At 37.3% G+C, this 21,071-nt stretch overlaps 1 protein-coding gene across 3 annotated transcripts in view; it reads right to left on the bottom strand.

The window, feature by feature from the left end:
* ZC3H8 (zinc finger CCCH-type containing 8) overlaps window positions 1-21,071 on the bottom strand; it is a 44,201-nt gene that overhangs the window by 19,118 nt on the left and 4,012 nt on the right. For all 3 annotated transcript variants that reach the window (XR_004381038.1, XM_032843835.1, XM_032843834.1), the window contains exons 2-8: window positions 19,929-20,046; window positions 10,891-11,125; window positions 9,814-9,947; window positions 7,745-7,867; window positions 7,149-7,260; window positions 5,892-6,001; window positions 4,523-4,572 (exon numbers count right to left, since the gene is read on the bottom strand). Coding sequence is in view for 2 of the 3 variants with exons in the window: in XM_032843835.1 (XP_032699726.1) it covers window positions 4,543-4,572; window positions 5,892-6,001; window positions 7,149-7,260; window positions 7,745-7,867; window positions 9,814-9,947; window positions 10,891-11,125; window positions 19,929-20,046 (862 nt within the window). In the remaining variant the exon portion in view is untranslated. The remainder of the gene's footprint in view (window positions 1-4,522; window positions 4,573-5,891; window positions 6,002-7,148; window positions 7,261-7,744; window positions 7,868-9,813; window positions 9,948-10,890; window positions 11,126-19,928; window positions 20,047-21,071) is intronic.

The following is a 21,071-nucleotide window of genomic DNA, read 5'->3' on the forward strand; positions in this document are numbered from 1 at the left end:
TCAGCAGGGAGCCTGCTTCCTCTTCTCTCTGCCTGCCTCTCTGCCTACTTGTGACCTCTGTCTGTCAAATAAATAAATAAAATCTTAAAAAAAAAAAAAAGAAAGAATGCAACACTGGTTTAACATTTGAGTATGTCATAATAATGTAGTGTATCATATTAATAGGATTAAAGGGAAAAATGATATGAGCATCTCAGCAGATAGAGAAAACGCATTTGACAAAATCCAACATCCATCCACTATAAAAGCTCTTGATAAAGTATGAATAGAAGGGAACTTTCTCAAGCCAATGAAGCATATCTTTGAAAAATCTACAGCTGAAATCATACACAGTGGTAAAGGACTGAATGCTTTTTTCCTAACATCAGGAAAAAGTCAATGATATCTGCTGTTCCTTCTATTTAACATTGCATGGGAGGTTTGAGGCAGTGAAATCACTCAAGAAATAAAAGGCATCCAGATTAGAAAGGAAGAAATAAAACTGTCTTTATTCTCAGATAATATATAGAAATTCCTAAAGAACACACACATACACACACACAAAACTATAGAGCTAATAAATGAGTTCATAAAAGACTCAGGAAAAAAAAAAAAGAAAATGCAAAAGTAAGTTCTATTTCTTTATACTAGGAATATATGATCCAAAAATTAAGTTTAAAAAACATTCCAATTATCAACAGCATCAAAGAGGAAAAAATGTGTGTAAATAAATTTAACAAAATAAGTGTAAAATAACACACTTGTATGCTGAAAACTACAAAACTGAGAGAAATTAAAGATCTAAATAAAGTGAGATACATTCCATATCCATAGAACATGGCCATTCTCCACAGGTCAATGCAAACTATGAAAATTCCAGCATAGGTGTCTTGCAGAAATTTACAAGCTGATCCTAAAATTTATATGAAAAAGCAAAAGACACCAAATAGCCAAAACAATCTTTGAAAAGGTGAATAAAACTGGACAGCATATATTTTCTTATTTTAAAGCTTAGTATAAAGCTACAGTAATCACAAGACACTATCACAAGACAGTGTGATAGCATACAAGGATAACCGTACAAAGCAACAGAACACAACTGAAAGTGTAGAAAGAAATTCTTGTATTTATAGACAACTGATTTCTGACAAAGGTGCCAAGGTAAGTCAGTGGATAAAGGGCAGTCTTTTTTTAATATAGTGCTGGGACAACTGGATATCTACATGCAAAAAGAAAAATTTAGATCCTTAGCTCCTACTTTTCCCAAGAATTAACTCAAAAGAATCCTATTAATATCAATATTAACATATAATGTATTATTTGTTTCAGGGCTACAGGTCTGTGATTCATCAGTCTTACACAACACACAGCGCTCACCACAACACACTCCCTCCCAAATGACACTATTTTAAAAACACAGGCACAATACAATAGTAAGATGATGATCCAATTACAGAATAGGTAAAGATCTGAACTGACCAATGGCACATGAAAAGATGCTTAACACCACTAATCATTTGAAAAATGCAAATTACAGCTATAGTGAGATACCACTTCACCCCTACTAGAAAAGCTATAATCAAAACAACCGACAATAACAAGTGTGGGTGAGGATGTGGAGAAACTAAAATCTTCTTACTTTGCTGTCTAGAATGCAAATTGATACAACCACTTTGGAAAACAATCTTCCAGTTCTTAAGAAGTTAAACATATAATTACCATAGTATCCAGAAATCCCTAACCATACAATGGTATAATGGGGCAATTATTTAAAAAAAAAAAAAAAAGTGAACAGGGTGCCTGGGTGGCTCAGCGGGTTAAGCCCCTGCCTTTGGCTCAGGTCATGGTCTCAGGGTCCTGGGATCGAGCCCCACATCGGGCTCTCTGCTCAGCAGAGAGCCTGCTTCCCACTCTCTGCCTGCCTCTCTGCCTACTTGTGATGTCTCTTTCTGTCAAATAAATGAATAAAATCTTTTAAAAAACAAGTGATCTATGATAAGGCATGAATGAATCTCAAAAATATCATACTACATGAAGAGCCAGAAGCAGAAGACCACATATTGAAATTTATAAGAAATGCCCAGAAAAGGCAAAGCTAGAGACAGAAAGGAGATCAGTGGTTGCCTATGACTGGAGGTGAGACTGGAGAGTGAATAAAAATAGGTACAAGGGATCTTTTTGTGGGTGTCAAAAACATCCTAAAATTGGATATGGTGATGTCACACAACTTTGTAAATTTACCAATAAGTATTAAGTATTACACTGAAAGCAGGAGAAAACTATATCAAAGTAAAAGGGCCCAAAATAGGGGCACCCGGGTGGCTCAGTTGGTTAAGCATCTGAGTTCAACTCAGGTCATGATCCTGGAGTCCTGGAATTGAGCCCCGCATCAGGCTCCCCACTCAGCAGGGAGTCTACATGTCCCCTTCCCTCTTCCTCTGCCTCTCCCCCAATCTGTGTACTCTCTCTCCCTCAAATAAACAAAATGTTACCAAATAATTTTTTAAAATAAGGGCCCAAAATATCCAAGGCATTTGTGAAGAACAGCATTAAATAAACTATCAAACAGGCAAAATCCAGGAAAGCTCTAGTAACTAAGACACAGTGTTTGAGAACGAGAGAATTGAAGCAGAAAAGATACCCCAGAAACCAATCTTTGTTTAGAGGAAACTATATATATAGCACAGGGGGCAGGCATTACAAACCAGTGGGGAAAAGGCAGTCTTTTCAGTTGAATGGTGCAGGGAGGCTGCTTGTCAGTATAAGGAAAGGGAAAAACAGGTCCCTACCACATAACATTCAAAAAAAAAAAAAAAAAAATCAATTAGTTCATTCTTTTCTCCCTATAGCCACAATCACCCTCTTTTTTCATGTAATTTAGCTCCTCCCATGTGGAAAGTCTAAGTAGAGTGTACTTCCCTACTTCTTGATTTTGGGCTTGGCCATGTCACTTACTTAGGCCAACGGGTTATGAATAAACATGATGCAAACAGCCCTGAGCTTCTGCCAACACCATGAGAGGAACACAACCCAGCTAGCCTAGTGGGCGTAGGAGGAGACTGAGATGAACGTGGAGCAGAACCATCCCAGTCAAGCTGCTTAATGAAGCAGAGCCAACCCAGCCAAAGCCAGCCTAGATCAGCCTATTCCCAGCCAATATGCAGATGTATGGAAAAAGAAATGTTTATTTTTATATGCTAGTGAGCGGCTTCTGGTTGTTAACACCATTATGGTAGCAACTGTTAACTGATACATTTTCCAAAGGAGTAGAAAAGAAATATAAAAAACAAAATTTAAAAAGATTGCCAAAGGAAGTAATTCTGCTCATTGAGCCTTCTCAGAAAAACTGAAAAGACAATGCACAAGATGGGAGAAGACCTGCCACACATATCCCGTGAAGAATTACATCAAGAATATATAAAATCAACTTATAAAGTACAATCAGCCCAATTGAGACACAGGCAAAAACACAACAGGAATTTCACCAAAAATGAAACTCAAAAGCTAGTAAGCTTAAGAAAAGATGCTGAATTTCATGAAAATAAGCTATGAGACATCACTTTTATGTCCAATAAACTGAAGTCTTGACAATAAAAGTATCAGCAAGTATAGAGCCACAGGAGTTCTTTTACACAGTTGGTGGGAGTATAAACTGTTCTAACTACTTTAGAAAAGACTGGTATTATCTTAAATTTTACATTTTCCTTGGTTTATATCCAGGATAACACACATACAACTACATCAAAAGACATACATATAATTATTTTTAACAATACCTTATATTTTAAAAATTGAAAATAACCTAAGTGTCCATCAGTAGTTGAATGACCAAATAAATTTTAACATATTCATAGAATGAAATGCTATATGAAAGTATAAATTAATGAATAAGAGCTATGTGTACCCACATGTATGAATCTAGAAACATAATGTTGAGGGGCACCTAGGTGGCTCAGCTGGTTCTGCGTCTGACTCTTGATTGTACCTCAGGTCATGATCTCAGGGTCATGAGATCAAGCCCTGCATCTGGCTCCAAGTTGGGCATGGAGCCTGCTTGAGATTCTCTCTCCCTCTTCCTCTGCCCCTCTCCCCTGCTCCCTTGCTTGCCCTCCCTCTCTCTCTCTCCACCCCCCACCAAAAAAGAAGTGTAATGGTGAGTGAAAATAGCAAGTCACATAAATATATAAATGAGTACATAGAATATTTATTGTTTAAATAAAATCCAAGCTATTTAAATAAAATCCAAACACAAACAAAACCAAATACACTATTTCATGGATCACACACACTTGGTAAATCTACAAAGAAACAAAAGAGGAGGATAAAACTACAAAAGATAGTGACAAACCAAGAAAGGGAAGTAGGCCCAAGGACCTGGACATATATATCCATGTACAGGTAGCAAATGTTTTATAATTTGTTAGCAGGGGAAGATAAAGAAAAAGATTTCTATTTTAGAAAATGGAAAAGTCCTATGTTTCCAAGCCAATTTCTAGAGCTGTTTCAGAGAATAAAAAGGAAATGTGCTAAAAGCTAATTTTACCTTTCTTATGCCTTTTATTTTCATGATGACTTCTTTTCAGTATCCAAAACCTAATATGAAAAAAAAAAATCACACAATCATTTTTATGCATCAATGTCTAATTCAGGTACATCATAATGCTCTTAGAACTGTCTAGTGAGTCCAACACTATTTATCCTAGTAATCACCTAATGTTTACAATGAGGCCTGAAAGACAACTTTTATATCTATCTTTTTTTCATATATATTTCATACTAACAACAAAATATTTGGTATGACTTTTAATTCCAGGGTAAGCCTTCATTTTTCCAACCTAAAAATATCCAGAAATAAGTACATTTGACTTTCTAATATTTGTATATACTCAAGAGAACTTTCTGCCACAAGATGGTATGGCTTGGTTCTAGGAGAATCTTTTATTTTCTCCTATATTTCAATTTAATTTTGAAGACACTAATTCCAATTAACATATAGGAAATGAAAGAATATAAATGACTTATTTTTCAGTTATCTTTCCTCACTGAAAGAGGTTTTTTTGTTTGTTTAAAGATTTTATTTATTTATTTGACAGAGAGAGATCACAAGTAGGCAGAGAGGCAAGTAGGAAGATCGGGGTGGGGAGGCAGGCCCCCCACTGAGCAGAGAGCCCAACAGGGAACTCAATCCCAGGAACCTGAGATCATGACCTGAGCCGAAGGCAGAGGCTTAACCCACTGAGCCACCCAGGTGCCCTGAAAGAGTATTTGAAGAAAAAAAAAGTTTTTAACGATTTTATGTATATGAGTGAGAGACAGAGACAGAGAGAGAGACAGAGAAAGCATGCGAGGTGGGCAAAGAAAGAAGTGGTAGGCTCCCACGCTGAGCAGAGAGTCCAACAATTCCAGGACTGTGGGATCACAGCAAGCTGAAGGCAGATGCCTAACCGACTGAGCCACCCGGGCGCCTGGTAAAGAAAACTTTTGAAATAACTACTTGAGTATGTGTAACTCTAAAAATATTTACCATCCAGCGATTCTTTGCTTTCCTTCTAAGATTATAACAGGAGTACTAGTTCTCCTATTTATTTTGTTTTCCTTTGGTTAGCTTGGCTACTAAGGTTGCTAACTACATTGAAGGTTTTAAGAACATTCAATTTATACTTATTGCTTGTATAAGTATAAACTGGAATGTTCTCACCAGCAGTAAGTATAAATTTTCCTTCAAGCTACAAAAAAATATATATATGAATATTACTTTTCTATATGGAATTAAATTCTAAGGCTGTCAGTCCTAATACACCCCATATGGTAACCTTAAAGAAGAGTGTGTTTTCAAATCTTAGTTCAAAGTTAGTCTTTAGTTCAAACATTCTCTTTAAAAAAAGAAAAACAAAAATTAAAATTGTACTTACTTTGGCCAACAATTCTTGTGTTTCAGGAGTCAGGGGAGAATGTGAAAACTTGCAATATTCACCCTGATAACACTTTGTTCCTGTATGGTAAAACTTGCAAGGATATTCATGTAATCCAAATGTTAAGGAAGAGAACATGTTTAATCCAATTAAAATATTTTGTTATTAATTTACTGACTTTATTTGCCCTCTATAAAGGTCTTTCCTAATAGTAGAAACACTAAACTCTCTATTTAAAATATGAGACAATAGATTACTAACTGAATTATATGAAACATCTAATTTTAGAATAACTATATAAATTAAGTTTAATGGCTATCACAGGATACTTTTCCTTCATATCCATTTTCACAATAAACTACCAGCATATTTCACTGATTTAAGAAAAGGATGTGTATTTCAAATACTTTAAAGCATTCTTGTGGGGTGGGGAAATTAAAGTCAGTAACAATGATAGGCCTTACAAATGTGAATCCTTCAGATATAAGGCTTGTTTAAAATAGGATCAATTAAACAACTTCAATATTATTTTCTAGGAAAAAACGCTCAAGTTAGAATTGAGATTCCTTCTATTGAATGACTGAAGGAAAACAACTTTTGTGGCGCCCAAAGGTGCTCTTAACCCTAAAATGTTTATGTTCCATGTTTTTACAACATGTCTATACCATTTGCACTGAGGAGTTAGGGTTATTTTCCAAACTAAGGGACAATTAACCTCTATTTGGTATAGAATATATAGAAAATAAGTACTCCCAAATTATGTAATTCCTCCTCCTCCTTTTTTTTAAGTAGTTTAGATGAGGGCACCTAGCAGGCTCAATCATAGAGCATGCAACCCTTGATTGCAGAGTTGTAAATCTGAGTCCCACATTGGTTGCAGAGACTACTTAAAAATAAAATCATTAAACAACAACAACAACAACAAAGTAACTTACATGAATATAAATACAATTAGTTAATGTCACAGCAGAAATTCTGACAGTCTTTCTGGGGGCTGAACAGGTCTCATGAACCTGCTGTTATACTATACCCAGGTGAATGATCTTGATTTGAGAGAACTGCTAAAGAATCCATCTTTTCTTTCTTTGGGGGAAAAAAAAAAAAACTACACAATTAACCACTCTGATACTGAGTTGGGCTTAGATAAAATAATTTTACCATAGCTAAAACATGGGTTTCATTGAAAATTACAGGTATTTAAAATGTTCATGTAAATATTTAGAAAAAGTAGTTATTATATTTTGTGATAAAGGATATTATGCAAATATAGGCAGTTTTCACCTCTGGTACAATATCCTTGTACATAAAATTTACACATTTCCTTTTTCTTCTCTATCTCTGCATCATGATCAAATTTACACTGGTCTCCCTGGGTCAAAACAGAACAAGGAAAAGCCATTAACATTCTCAAAGTTAAGTCATTCAATTACTACTAAGCTTAAGATAAGCAAATGACTCCAGAAAGTCTCAGAAACACTAAAGTATAAAACGTTTTTTTTTTTTTTTTTACTACAGTCTAATTCGTAAAGAGCTATCTTATAACCACACCACACATACCCGCTTAAAATCTTAAGACCTAAACATTTTCAACCCAAAGCATTTTTTTTATTTTTTATTTTTTTTTATTTTTAATTTTATTTTTTATATAACCCAAAGCATTTTTTAAAAAGTATCTTTCTAAAATATAGAGGAATATTTCAATAAAGTATTCTAGTTGAACTTTCCAGAAGGAAACAGTTATAAAAATGTACAGGTATGCTTTTAGACTACCCAATGGAAATGGGAGTTGGCTTTAGTACATTTTTGTTATACTTCACATTTTAGTATATTTTTGCTTACATAGTTTTTTATACCTTAATACATTTCCTTTCAAGAAAATATTTACAAATTTGTTTCCCCTTGCGTTCCACTGTATGTTGGTTGATGAATCCCTGACTCATTCTCACACGCGGCTGCTTCTCCTTAGGTTTATCATCCTTTGAAAACAAAAACAAAGAACTAAATGTAAGTAATAGAAATTTAAATATTTTATTCCATTGCACAAAATCATTTTAACCACCTTTAAAACATTATAAAGTGACTCTTCTAAATTGGCCTTTATTTGAAAGATCTGAACTTTTACACATCAGTTGAAAAATAAATATTCTGCCAATTATAACAGCATTCCAGCACTGAATATTAGTGTGTGTGCAATTTGAATATTTTATTATACTTTGCCCTTATTTTTTTTAAAAGATTTTATTTATTTATTTGACAGAGAGAGAGAGATCACAAGTGGGCAGAGAGCCAGGCAGAGAGAAAGGGGGAAGCAGGCTCCGTCCTGAGCAGAGACCCCGATGTGGGGCTCAATCCCAGGACCCTGAGACCATGACCTGAACCGAAGGCAGAGGCTTAACCCACTGAGTCACCCAGGTGCCCCGCCCTTATTTTTAAAAATCAGATTAAAAAAAGGGCACCTGGGTGGCTCAGTTGGTTAAGTGACTGCCTTCACTAAGTGACTCCCGTCCCAGGATCAAGTCCTGTACTGGGCTCCCTGCTCACTCTGCTTCTCCCCCTAACCCTCTCTCTTTCTCTCTCTCATTCTCTCAAATAAATAAATAAATAAAATCTTTTTTAAAAATCAGATAAAAAAATTTAACGAAGTCTAGGAATAAGGCTCTTAACAATGGAGACAAAACTGGAAACTGTAAGGTGAACCAAAAGCAGAGAGCTCTTTAATTCCAATGAGATGATCTCTGAGTGAGAGGAGGGAATAATGACCAGCTCAAGTTAACAAACATTACTAAAAATAAAACCTCAAAGATGGCAAAAGAGATATAAAAACAAAAGGTGACTTTTATATAAAAACAAAAGGGGAATTTCATAATACATTCTAGCTTTTCAGAAATATAAACTATTTTTAGTGTTAACTTGTGTGTAGTTTATAGCTCTTGCAATACCAAATTTCTGAATAGTTTTACGAATTTAGTATGTGCAAAGAAGGGACCTAACTACATTTATGTGATCTGCTTTGTAATAAAGTCAAATTACCACTTAACACCATCAAAATTGTGTCTAATAAACGGGTCAGTGTAAATCCTTGGTTTTATCTGACTATGTTATTAAATTCTAACATACATGGAATAATCCGTTTCTCATGTAGGAAAGCTGTCCACTGAATGATCATTTGAGTCAATGTAAACCAAAAGAATCACAGGGAATACTGATGGGGTCAGGAAATAAAGTTCCAGCTATGGCCTGGCCCTGTGTGACTCTGAGCAGTTACCTGAACCCCCAGATTCCTCATTCATAAAATATGGAATCAAGGCAAGATTTTTACGTAAATATGTTTTTCTATTATATTTGATCTAATATTTTACCACCCCTAACTCTTGTCTTCTGCACCAAACCTAAGAAAAAAGGTTAGTTTAGAAGCCCTCAGAAAAGCAGAGTCCTTATTGTCCTATCCTGAATACATCTGCAAACCAAGGAAGAGGAAGTTCTAAAGAACAAAATCAAAATACCAGCAGGGTTGGGGTGTTTTATAAGGTCAATGCTCAGAAATACTCCTTTTTCATTTCCACAGGGACCACAACAGAAGAAACTCTGTAAGACTCGGGGACTTTTGAAGTGCTCCCTCGGGCTCTGTATCTTCTCCCTTCTTCCCCTGTTTTTCCAGTCACTGACAGTACAACAGTCCAAAATCAAGGGAATCGTATGCACGTATTCAGGTAAACAGGGACAACACTAAGGCTTAACCCACGGTGAGCGAGAGGGAAGGCAGCTGTGACCATGACAGCGAAGAACATGGGAGAGCCCACTGACGGTGAGGAGATTTTTCACCATCAGAGAACCCTCGTTCTGTGGCTCATCACGGTGGTGTAAGATTAAAAATTCTGCTGCAAGTAAGTGTCCTCCTACACGCCTGCACTCTTGGACCGACCTGTTCCTGTGAGCTTCTGTTCCGCAAGGAAGTGTTGGATCCTTTCTGGCCCACACCAGCCCGTTTTCGCTTCATTTTCTTCTGCTTACCATTCTTCTGGACAGCTTTTGGGTTTTTAGTTTTTTGTTTAACAGCTGAAAACAAGAAAATTTATCTTATGTGTTTAAATCTTAGACACTAAGTGTTAAAAGTTTAATTTTAATTTACGAGAACATGAAGGCACAACAGCAGGTTACTCTAAGGTACACTCTATAGGGGCGCCTGGGTGGCTTAGTTGCTTAAGCGTCTGACTCTTGCTTGCCATAAGCCAGATCCTTTTAAAGGGTTCAGAGTGTTATGGAGCTAATTAGGAATTGCCATAGCACTCTAGCAGCAAAAGCTTCAAATGTTTAAAATTACCTCATATACTACTGTCAGGGTTTTCACTGAAAACCTTCTACATACAAACACAGGGGAGCCCAGCTGGCTCAGTCAGTAGAGCGTGCAACTCTCGATCCTGGGATTGTGAGTTTGAGCCCCACAGTGAGTGTACAGATTATGTTAGAAAAGAAAATAAGAGCATCAAAAAAAAAAAAAAAAAAAGGCAGTAAAATGGAGGATTAATGTCTTCCGTAGCTGTCATTTGTCTTCATACCTATGACTAAATTTCATTTTAGTAATCTAAAAGAATATATTTTATTTTAGTAATCTAAAAGAATATATAGTCTGACACACCACAGTATCAGATATTAAGTCAATTCCTCTCTAAACTGAGAGCAATACAAACAGGCACATCTTGTTCTTCATAAATGCGGAGGCTAAGGATTTAGCCTTCTCCCTTTCAAAGCAGTCATGGGCTTTGATAACCCTCCTGTAAACTCTGCATTGGTACACTGAATGGCCAGGTTGGGGGGTTGGAGTGGGCATCTCAGGCCATGCAAGCTCACATCTGGGCATAAAGACCTAAGGAAAACAGGATCTTACTTTGGGATAAAATGCAGGAGAAACTCTCCCCCTCCCCAAACCCCAGTCCATTTACGGACAACTGTGACTGATTGTCTACATAAACTTTAAATGACAAAATAGCTTCACCCTTACCTTTCTGGGTATCCTTCACTCCCTCTTTCTTCATTGATTCTTCAGGAAATGATAAGGATTGCGCGGCATTTGCCATTTCTTTAGCTTGTATATACTGCTGAAGCTCTTTAGCAAAATTATCTTCTGATTCCTGACTGCAGGTCTCATTATCACTATACACATCATAGTCCTTACTTCTTGATTTTCTATATTGCAAATTTTTCGGGGATGTTGTGGAGTTCCCAAAGTGCCTAAACTAAGTAAAAATTAAATTTCCAATTTTAAAAAGCTGGCATGATTCAAAACAATCTGGTTATAAAGAAGAAATAAAGACTGGCCATGAACTGATCATTGCTGAGGTTGGGTAATGGGTATATAGGGGTTTGTATACTATTCTTTCCACTCTTACATTTTTAAAATGTTCCAGAACTAAAAACAAAACAAAAACCAACAGAGCATATCCATCCTTGAAAAAAATTTGATGGAAGATTCTGAATTCAGTAATGATTTACTGAATTCAAAGAGTAAACCCCCAAATCTTAATTATTTAATATAATTTATTTGACTGAACTACAGTATTATACTTCATATTTATTTCTCCCTTTGCTTTTAAATGGTTTAATTCAATAACTCGACACTTCATAAAAAAGTAAACTGTAATGGCCCAAGTGAAAATCCACTATACTAAAATACATCACTGCTAGCAAAGCCCATTATTTTTCCTGTAACTCAGCGTTGGTGGCTCACACGGATGCCAAGGAACAAAGAAATGCCCATTTCTCTGTAATCAAGTTAACTTTACTTTCAGAAAGAGTTTTCTAACTCTGTTGGTGCAGCAACCCCAAGGCAACAGAAGTGACCACAGGCGCCCACAGGAATAGGAAGCCAGGTATGGCAGCTGACCCTGAGTCAGCCTGAGATGATCACAGCAGACAACTTAAAGTATTTTGTGTACAAGAAAGTCCAAACATTGGTATACATGTCTACACATGGTGACACAAGGGTATCAAGTTGTATAATTACAGTTAGTATGTATGACACGTTTTAATTAAAAGGCTTATAAAGAAACGTCCAAGTGCTAAAAGGCTATTTTGATGTCAGGAAGAGATAACATGTCTACCATTAAACTGGCCAATGATCCTGCTCCAGAGTGTGCTCTGGGGTCTGGACTCTTATCTACTTCCACTTAACTGATGAAGGCAGCAGACTCAAAACAAACAAAAAACAAACCAGAAGAATCGCTATTATAAATTATACCACGTGGTCCAATTTCATGGCTTACTTTTGATGTTAACTTCAAAGCTAGGAGCTGTACACCAGAAGACTGATCATAGGCCTATGAAATGAATTTGCTCCCTGTGTAAAGAATCAAGTGGAGACAGTTTCCTAACCTGACAATGGCCCCAATGTACATTACTACCTCATCTTCATTATACCAGACAAGACTTTTAACCAATCCAAAAATATCAGGCCACCAAGTTCCGTCTCCAAGTTTTCAAGAAAGAGCGCTGTTTTTTGTTTTTTAAGATTTTTTTTTAAAGATTTTATTAATTTATCTGACAGACAGAGATCACAAATTGGTAGAGAGGAAGGCAGAGAGAGAGAGGAGGAAGCAGGCTCCCCGCTGAGCAGAAAGCCCCACGCGGGGCTCGATCCCAGGACCCTGGGATCATGACCTGAACGGAAGGCAGAGGCTTTAACCCACTGAGCCATCCAGGCGCCCCAGTTTGTTTGTTTGTTTGTTTGTTTTTAAGATTTTAATTATTTATTTGACAGATAGAAAGAGAGAGAGCACAAGGAGGCAGAGAGGCAGGCAGAGGGATGAGGGAAGCAGACTCCCCACTGAGCAGAGAGCCCGATGTGGGGCTCAATCCCAGGACCCTGAGACCATGACCTGAGCTGAAGGCAGAGGCTTAACCCACTGAGCCACCCAGGTGCCCCAAAAGGGCACATTTTAAAAAAACAATACCATAGAACAAACTTGTAAACATAACATCTGGCCAGAGGTCTGCAGATGTCAGCCTGGCCTCCTGTTTTTGTTAATCAAAGTTTTGCTGGAATACAGTCACACCCACTCATTCACGTCCCTGTTATCTATACCTGTTTAGTTGTGACAGAGTCAATACAGCTCACAAAGTCAACAAGATGCACTACCTGGTCATTTATGAAAAAGCTGGCCAATTCCTGGGATGATTATTATGTTTACCCTGTTTCTGGCCTTTGATTTTATTTAGTGGGCACAGGGAAAATCACTCAATTTTGCAACAGCTCCCACAAAGTTTGGCTTAGTCAAATACAGAGATGAAATTCTATTCAGTACATCTGAATCATAATATCACAATGATCCAAATGAGTAAGTGCTCCCTTACACACAAAATACGTACCAAAGCAGACACCCCCTTAAGAGGTGATAATGTGTCTGATTTGTATAAATGAAGAGGCAAGATGACATGGCAACATAAACAAAACCAGGACAATCATCAACTATTATACATTAGACATGAGTATTACTAATTGATATTATTCTTTTCAGAGGGCAATGAAGACACAAAATACAAATGACTGCTTTAATACTTTTCTTCATGCAGCTAGCCCTAAACTCATTACTTTGATATTTGTTGTTCTCTATATAATTTAGAAAACATATAAATATTCTAAACTTTTTTCCCTTTAATGAAGGAGACTACATAAAGTTCTTTTTTAAGGAAAAGATTTCTAATTCAGGAGAATTTGTTGAATAGTATGGCCCCCTGAGACTCGACAGAAATAAAAGTACAGAAATGTAAAAATAGTTCCATAATACTGGGGGGGGTGGGGGAGCACATGAAGTACATTCATCAGTAATTAAGAAAAGTCTAACAAATTCTTGGCAAGTTTTTGAAAAACAAAAAGCAAGTTATAATTGGGATGTTGGACTTCAGTTGAAGTGTGAGAAATGGGGCTACAAACTCGGATGGATTAAGATGCTACAATAAAAACAGACAAAGCTATTGTAACAAATTCTCTCTTTCCCCTCCCTTCCCAGAATACATTCAAAGAGAAATTTACCCCAAGCAAAAAAGAAAATAAAGAAATGGAATAAAATGTCTGATAAAGCCAGATCTTCTTGTGTGGGTACTAAGACCCCACAGTGAAGTCCTCCACATTCCGGCACTTGGGAGCAACCCCTACCAGAAATATACTCTATCCACTCAATGTACAACAGAAGTTCTACCCTGCTTTCAAGAAGAGATTCCTCACATGGGTCTATGGGCAAAATTCAATGAACAACAAATGAGGGTAAAAACCACACATTATTTACATCAACCTCTAAGTTGACATTTAGCATTCTGCTGTCCTGAACACAGGGAACAAACAGTAGTATCAGCAGTATCTGCCACTGTCACTAGTACTTTCATATATCACATGACAGTTGTTGCAAATCTCAAAATATCTTTTATGTTCACCACTATGTCAAAGTTACAATAGTTAGACCTACTGCTGGAACTTCTAATTACTTAATGTAATTTTGTATTAATGAAGTGTATTAATGAAGAACATATTATTCTTTCTACATTTTTTTTGATAACTGTATTTCAATAAAGTAAATTTCCTTTAGGGGCACCTGGGTGGCTCAGTGGGTTAAGCCGCTGCCTTCGGCTCAGGTCATGATCTCAGGGTCCTGGGATCGAGTCCCGCATCGGGCTCTTTGCTCAGCAGGGAGCCTGCTTCCCTCTCTCTCTCTCTGCCTGCCTCTCCGTCTACTTGTGATCTCTGTCAGATAAATAAATAAAATCTTTAAAAAAAAAAAAAAGTAAATTTCCTTTGTAATCCAATGTATTTCATTTTATTCAGTAAAAAAAACATGATTTTGAGAAGGGATCCATGGGCTTCACCAGGCTACCAAAAGGAGTACAGAGCACAATGAAGGTTAAGAACTACTATATTGGGGGGAAAAAAAAAAAAAAGAACTACTATGCTGGAGGAAACTTACCTATCCACACAGCCCACCCATGTACTGAATGTCCAATCAGGCTTCCCATCTGGAGGAAAAGCCTATAGAGACACAGACCCACTAACACACAAGCAAAGGCCATCCATCAACTCTTCCAGCCTTTCTTAAATCAAGGGACAATGAAGGAACACTAAAACACATCACAAAACTTTAGAGCAGGTGTCATTAAATTATGATCCCAAGGCCAAATCCATCTTACCACCTGTTTCTGTAATGGTCAGCCAGCTAAAAATGGTCCTCAGATTTTTTTAAATGGTTGGAGGAAAAAACACAAAAGAATAACATTTCATGACAATGAAAGTTATACAAAATTCAAACTTCAGCATCCATAAAGAAAATTTAGTGGAACACAGCCACACTCATTCATTTACATACTGGACTAGCTGCTTTCACATTATATAAGAAGAGTTGAGTAGCTGCAAAACAGACCATAAAGACATTCAAGACATTATATATGAAAAAGAGGCCAGAAAGCTCTAACATCAAAACAAAGAACAAGAAAGAACTCTTGAATAGTTAAATTATGAGAAACCCACAATTTAGAAAATGATGCTTAAAAAAAAGATGTAATTTATAATAGCCTCATCAAACACCTAGCAATAAGCCTAACAAAAAGTATAGAAGATGTAAAATAGCTACAAAGAAAATTACAAAACACTGTTGAGAGAAATTAGAGGACCTAAAGATTAGGCAATTCAACATTCTAAAGATGTCAATTCTCTTCCAAATGATCTGTAGATTAAATGCATTCCCAATGAAAATCTGACCAGGATTTTCCAAGGAACTTGACAAACTGATTCTAAAATTCATATAGAAATGCAAAAGGCCTCTCTTCCCCTAACTGCCCTGAGGTGACCTCTGAAAATGGTTCGCTCTTTGTTTGACCTAGAAAACCCTAAAAAATCATGCAAATCAAGAGGTTCAAATCTTTCTGTTCACTTTAAGAACACACATGAAAATGCCCAGGCCACCCAGAGCATGCATATCTGAAAAGCCACCAAGTATCTAAAAGATATCACTTTGCATAAGCAGTGTGTACATTCCATCACTACAGTGGTGGAGTTGGGAGGTGTGCCCAGGCCGAACGTGGGGCTGGACACAAGGTCGACGGCCCAAGAAGAGTGCTGAATTTTTACTGCTTAAAAATGCAGAGAGTAATGCTGAACTTAAGGGTTTATATATCAATTCTCTCTCTGGTCATTGAGTATAGCCAGGTGAGCAAAGCCCCCAAGACGCAGCGTAGAATTTGGAGGGCTCACGGTCGGATTAACCCGTATATGAGCTCTCCCTGCCTCATCGAGATGATCCTTACTGAAAAAGAGCACATTGTTCCTAAACCAGGAGAGGAGTTTGCACAGAAGAAAAAGACATTCCAGGGTGCCTGGGTGGCTCAGTGGGTTAAGCCTCTGCTTTCGGCTCAGGTCATGATCTCAGGGTCCTGGGATCGAGTCCCGCATCGGGCTCTCTGCTCGGCAGAGAGCCTGCTTCCTCCTCTCTCTCTCCTTCTCTCTCTCTCTGCCTGCCTCTTTGCCTACTTGTGATCTCTCTGTCAAATAAATAAATAAAATATTTAAAAAAAAAAAAAAAGAAAAAGACATTCCAGAAGAGACTGAAGAAACAAAAACTTATGGCCAGGGAGTATATTCTGCATGGAATAAATGTAAATAAAAATAACAAGAGGGAAAAAAAAAAAGAAATACAAAGGGCTAAAAAAATACCCAAGACACTTAAGGAAGAAGAACAAGGGGAGAGGATTTGGTTACTTGACATCCAAACTTATTATAAAGCTGCAGTAATTAACATGGTGAGGTCCTGGGGGAGGGCTAAAGAGATAAACCAGCAGAAGTAAACGGAGTCCCTGGGGTACCTGGGTGGCTCAATGGGTTAAAGCCTCTGCCTTTGGCTCAGGTCATGATCCCAGGGTCCTGGGATCAAGCCCCGCATTGTGCTCTCTGCTCAGCAGGGAGCCTGCTCCCCCACCCCACCCCGCCTACCGCTCTGCCCACTTGTGATCTCTGTCAAATAAATAAATTAATTAATTTAAAAAAAAAAAAAGCAAACGGAGTCCAGAAACAAACCCATCAAACATGAGCACTTGATTTTGACAATGGTGACACTGCAGACCAGTGTGGGGAAAGACAATTCTTTCCCCTCAGTGAATGGTGCTGGAACAACTGGATATGATACCATGAAAAAGAAAAAAGTAAAACAAAATTTGTCACCCCTACTTCACAGTTACAAATAGAAAAATCAATTACAGATGGCTGCAAACTTAAATGTGAAAAGCAAAACAATAAATCTTTTGGAAGACATCACAGTAAAAGATTTTTATTATCTTGGGATATCTGAATAAAACACTAACTATAAAGAACATTAATAAATTTGAATATGCTAACATTCTGAACTTTTAATGAAAAAATACCATTGTGTAATGACACAAAATGAGCAGATATTTGCAACACATAACCCACAATAAAAGGAAAAAAAACCCTTATGATCCAAAATAAAGAACTACAAATCAAGGAAAAAAAAAAAACCACAGACAAACCAGTAATTATGAGACAAAAACATCTGAACAGGCACTAAAAAAAGGGAAATCCAAATGGACCAGCATATGAAAAGATGCTCCATCCCAACAGTGATCAAGAAAATGCAAACTTAGTTACAATGAGTTACTTCATCAGATGGTGAAAAATACGATGGGTGACAATACCAAGTGAGGAGCAGCAGAAATACAGTCCCTCTGGCAATAAAATTGGTAGAACCACTTTGGATTGGAGGACAGTTTGGCATTAAGGTAAAGGTAAAGATGCTTACACTCTAAGACCCAGCAGTTTTACACTTTGGTAACTATAGAGCGCATGGGCAACAGGATACAAGCGAAAGAACGTAGCAGCACTACCCATAACCTCCAAAAATGGAAAATCAGACCAAATGTCGACCAACAACGAAATCTAGTATATTCAATAATGGAATACTATCCAGCTCAGAAAATAAACAGACAAGTATACATCTATGAATCTTATAAATACAATGTTGGGAAAAAGACAACAGAAAGAACACATACAATATTATTCTATTTCTATAAAGTGTAAAAAGTGGCAAGGAAAAACTATTTTTAAGGCTGACAGCATTAGTAGTAAAACTAAAACTGTAAAGAAGGGCAAGGAAGTGATTAGCATGCAAGTTAGGATCCTAGTTACTTCTGGGGGGAAACAAAGGAATAATGACTGAGAAAGAAGGCATTAGAGGCTTTGCGAGCAATGTTCTTTCTTGAATTAGCAAAGTCTCTACCTGAGTGTTCTCTTTTTAGTCAGCTGTGATATGGCACATTGATGTTTTACAACTTGTGAGTAAAGAGCCTGGGCCAAAGCAAGCCTACTTAGGAATAATGCAGGTGTCCATCTAGTCACAGAACTGTTTATTGGAATCTATTTTAAGTAACCATAGTGTGTTCCACCTGCCTATGTCCTATATTGGGTTATACTTGGATTAGGGACCTTTAACTGGGCATGAAGGACTAGGGTCTATGAGACTAAAACAGTATTAAAAAAAAAAAATACGCATGGGTGGCTTAGTCGGTTGAGTGTCAGGCTCTTGGTTTCGGCTTGGGTCATGATCTCGGGGTCGTGAGATCAAGCTCTGACTAGGGCTCCATGCTGAACGTAGAGCCTGTTTGAGATTTTCTCTCTCTCTGCCCCTTTCCCCACTCATACGCTCTCTCACACGTGTATGCGCTCTTTCTCACAAATAAATAAATCTTTAAAAAAAAAATGGAGGAAAATCCAGACCACAGATTTTCAGGGTTAAGACCCTGCCTCTGGTCCACAACAGCCATACATGCCCCAAAGGGTGAAACAAGTTATATACTTGGGTAGTTGAGAGGCTTGCTGAGGAGATAAGGATACCGTATGTCTTGTACTTTCTGTCTTGTACACTTTTATGAAGCTAAGTGTAAGAGGATCACATTAAAGCCTATTTGTGTCTTTTGAGTCTCACTGCCAATTCAAACCCATCATTTTGTGGTGTGTTAAAATCCACAATAAAAGGGATGCCTGGGTAGCTCAGTTGGTTAAGTGGCTGCTTTTGGCTCAGATCATGATCCCAGGGTCCTGGGATCAAGTTCTGCACCGGGGCTTCTTGCTCAGGAGGATGTCTGCTTCTCCCTCTGTCTGCTGCGCGCTCTCTCTCTCTGACAAATAAAATCTTTAAAAAAAAATTTTTTTCACAATTAAAAAAAAGTTCAAAGAGAGGCAAGAGAGGAGCAGATATTGGCTGTTAGGGGTTGACTGTGTCCTCCCCAAATTCTCCTGATGAACTCGTAACAGTCAGTACCTTACTATGTGGCCTTATCTGGAAATAGGGCCATTACATGTGTAGTTGGTTAAGATGACGTCATTAGGGTAAGTTGTAATCCATTATGACCGGTGTCCTTATAAAAAGGGTATATTTAGACACAGACATATGAACATAGGGAGAACACAATTCGAATATGAAGATAAAGATCAAGGTGATGCTTCTGGAAGCCATGCCAAGGAATACCAAAGACTGCCAGCAAACCACCAGAAACTCCCGGAGGAGCATGAAACAGATTCTCCCTCATTAGCCCTCAGAAGAAGCCAACTCTGCCAACACCTTGATCTCAGACTTCCAGTCTCCAGAAACACAAGACAAATTCTGTTGCATAATTCACCCAATTTGCAGTCCTTTGTTAGGGCAGTCCTAACAAAGTAACACAAGCTTTAAGCTATAAATCAGTAAGGTTAGTTAAGTTATTACCAAATCAAAATCCTTAAAAATTATGACCTAATTTGGAAAGAGAAGTTTTTTGAAACCATTTACAACCCACTTCAGAAACAGGGGAAACCAAAATAAAAGCAATACACTAAAATAAAACAGTTCATGTTAAATGACTGAATGACAAATTTTCTGAAGTGTTATCAGGTTTCCTTGATATAAGCCAACCTAGATCTCCAATGCTGACTAAACTGGGACAAACAGGATTCCTAACAAATTTCTCACACCATTCCTCTCCATTTTTTTCAAAATGCCAACTTAATCTTACTTTTTTGGGTATTTGCTCACATTCCAGTTTTACTTCCCATTTTATTTTCTCTTCTTGTGTTTTTCTTTTCTCTTCTTGTGTTTCTTCAACTTCTGCATCATCTATTCCATCATCGATTCTGCAGCAAAAATATCAAATGAACATAAGAAGTTTTTTTCAATCTGAAAATGGTTCATACCATAGCAGTAAAATGAATGGCTTTGGCTTATCTTCTACTTGCCCTCAAAGAAATTCCAAACTCAAATTCTACTCTAAATACTCCAAGGAATAATATACAAATTTAGGATGAGCAGTACATGTCAACATGTGCTTCTAAGTAAATCAGAAAGCTGAAATTATAGATTACATAACCTTCATGGTCTAGTAACAGGAGCTATATAAACCACCCATTCATTCATCACTGCATTCATTCAACAGATACTGAGTATCTGCCATATACCAGGCTGTAGGCCTTAAATCCTGGGATACAACAATGAAAAACACCTGGTCCCTGCCTTCTGAGAACTTTCTATGTGCTTGGGAGAAAAAAAATAAAGCAATTTTAATATAGTATGTTAAGCATAGGTACATACATGAGGAACACTTAACTGGTCAAGGATCTTCTAACCTTTAAAGATATGTAAGAAAAAAATAAAAAATAAAAAATAAAGACTCCTACCCTGCAAAAAAAAAAAAAAGTGTATATGTGTGTGTATATATATATATATATACACACACACACACACACACACACACATATATATATATATATGTAAGAGTTAGCAAACAGAGGCACCTGGCTGGCTCAGTTGGTAGAGTGTGTGACTCGTGATCTCCAGGTTGTGACTTTCAGCCCCATGTTGGGTGTAGAGATTACTTAAAATCAATCAATCAACTTTTTTAAAAAGTTAGAGGGGCACCTGGGTGGCTCAGTTGGTTAAGCGTCTGCTCAAGCCCTGATCCTAGGGTCCTGGGAACAAGCCTGGAATCAAGATCTCTGCTCAGCAAGGAGCCTGCTTGTCTCTCTCCCTCTCCCTCTGCTCCCTCCCATGCACTCCCTCTCAAAAAAATAAAATCAAGAAAGAAAGAAAGAAAGAAAGAAAGAAAGAAAGAAAGAAAGGAAGGAAGGAAGGGGGGAGGAAGGAAGAAAAGTTAGCAAACAAA

The sequence above is a fragment of the Lontra canadensis genome, unplaced genomic scaffold, assembly GCF_010015895.1.
Source record: "Lontra canadensis isolate GAN:19392208 unplaced genomic scaffold, GSC_riverotter_1.0 scaffold144, whole genome shotgun sequence".
NCBI lineage: Eukaryota > Metazoa > Chordata > Mammalia > Carnivora > Mustelidae > Lontra > Lontra canadensis.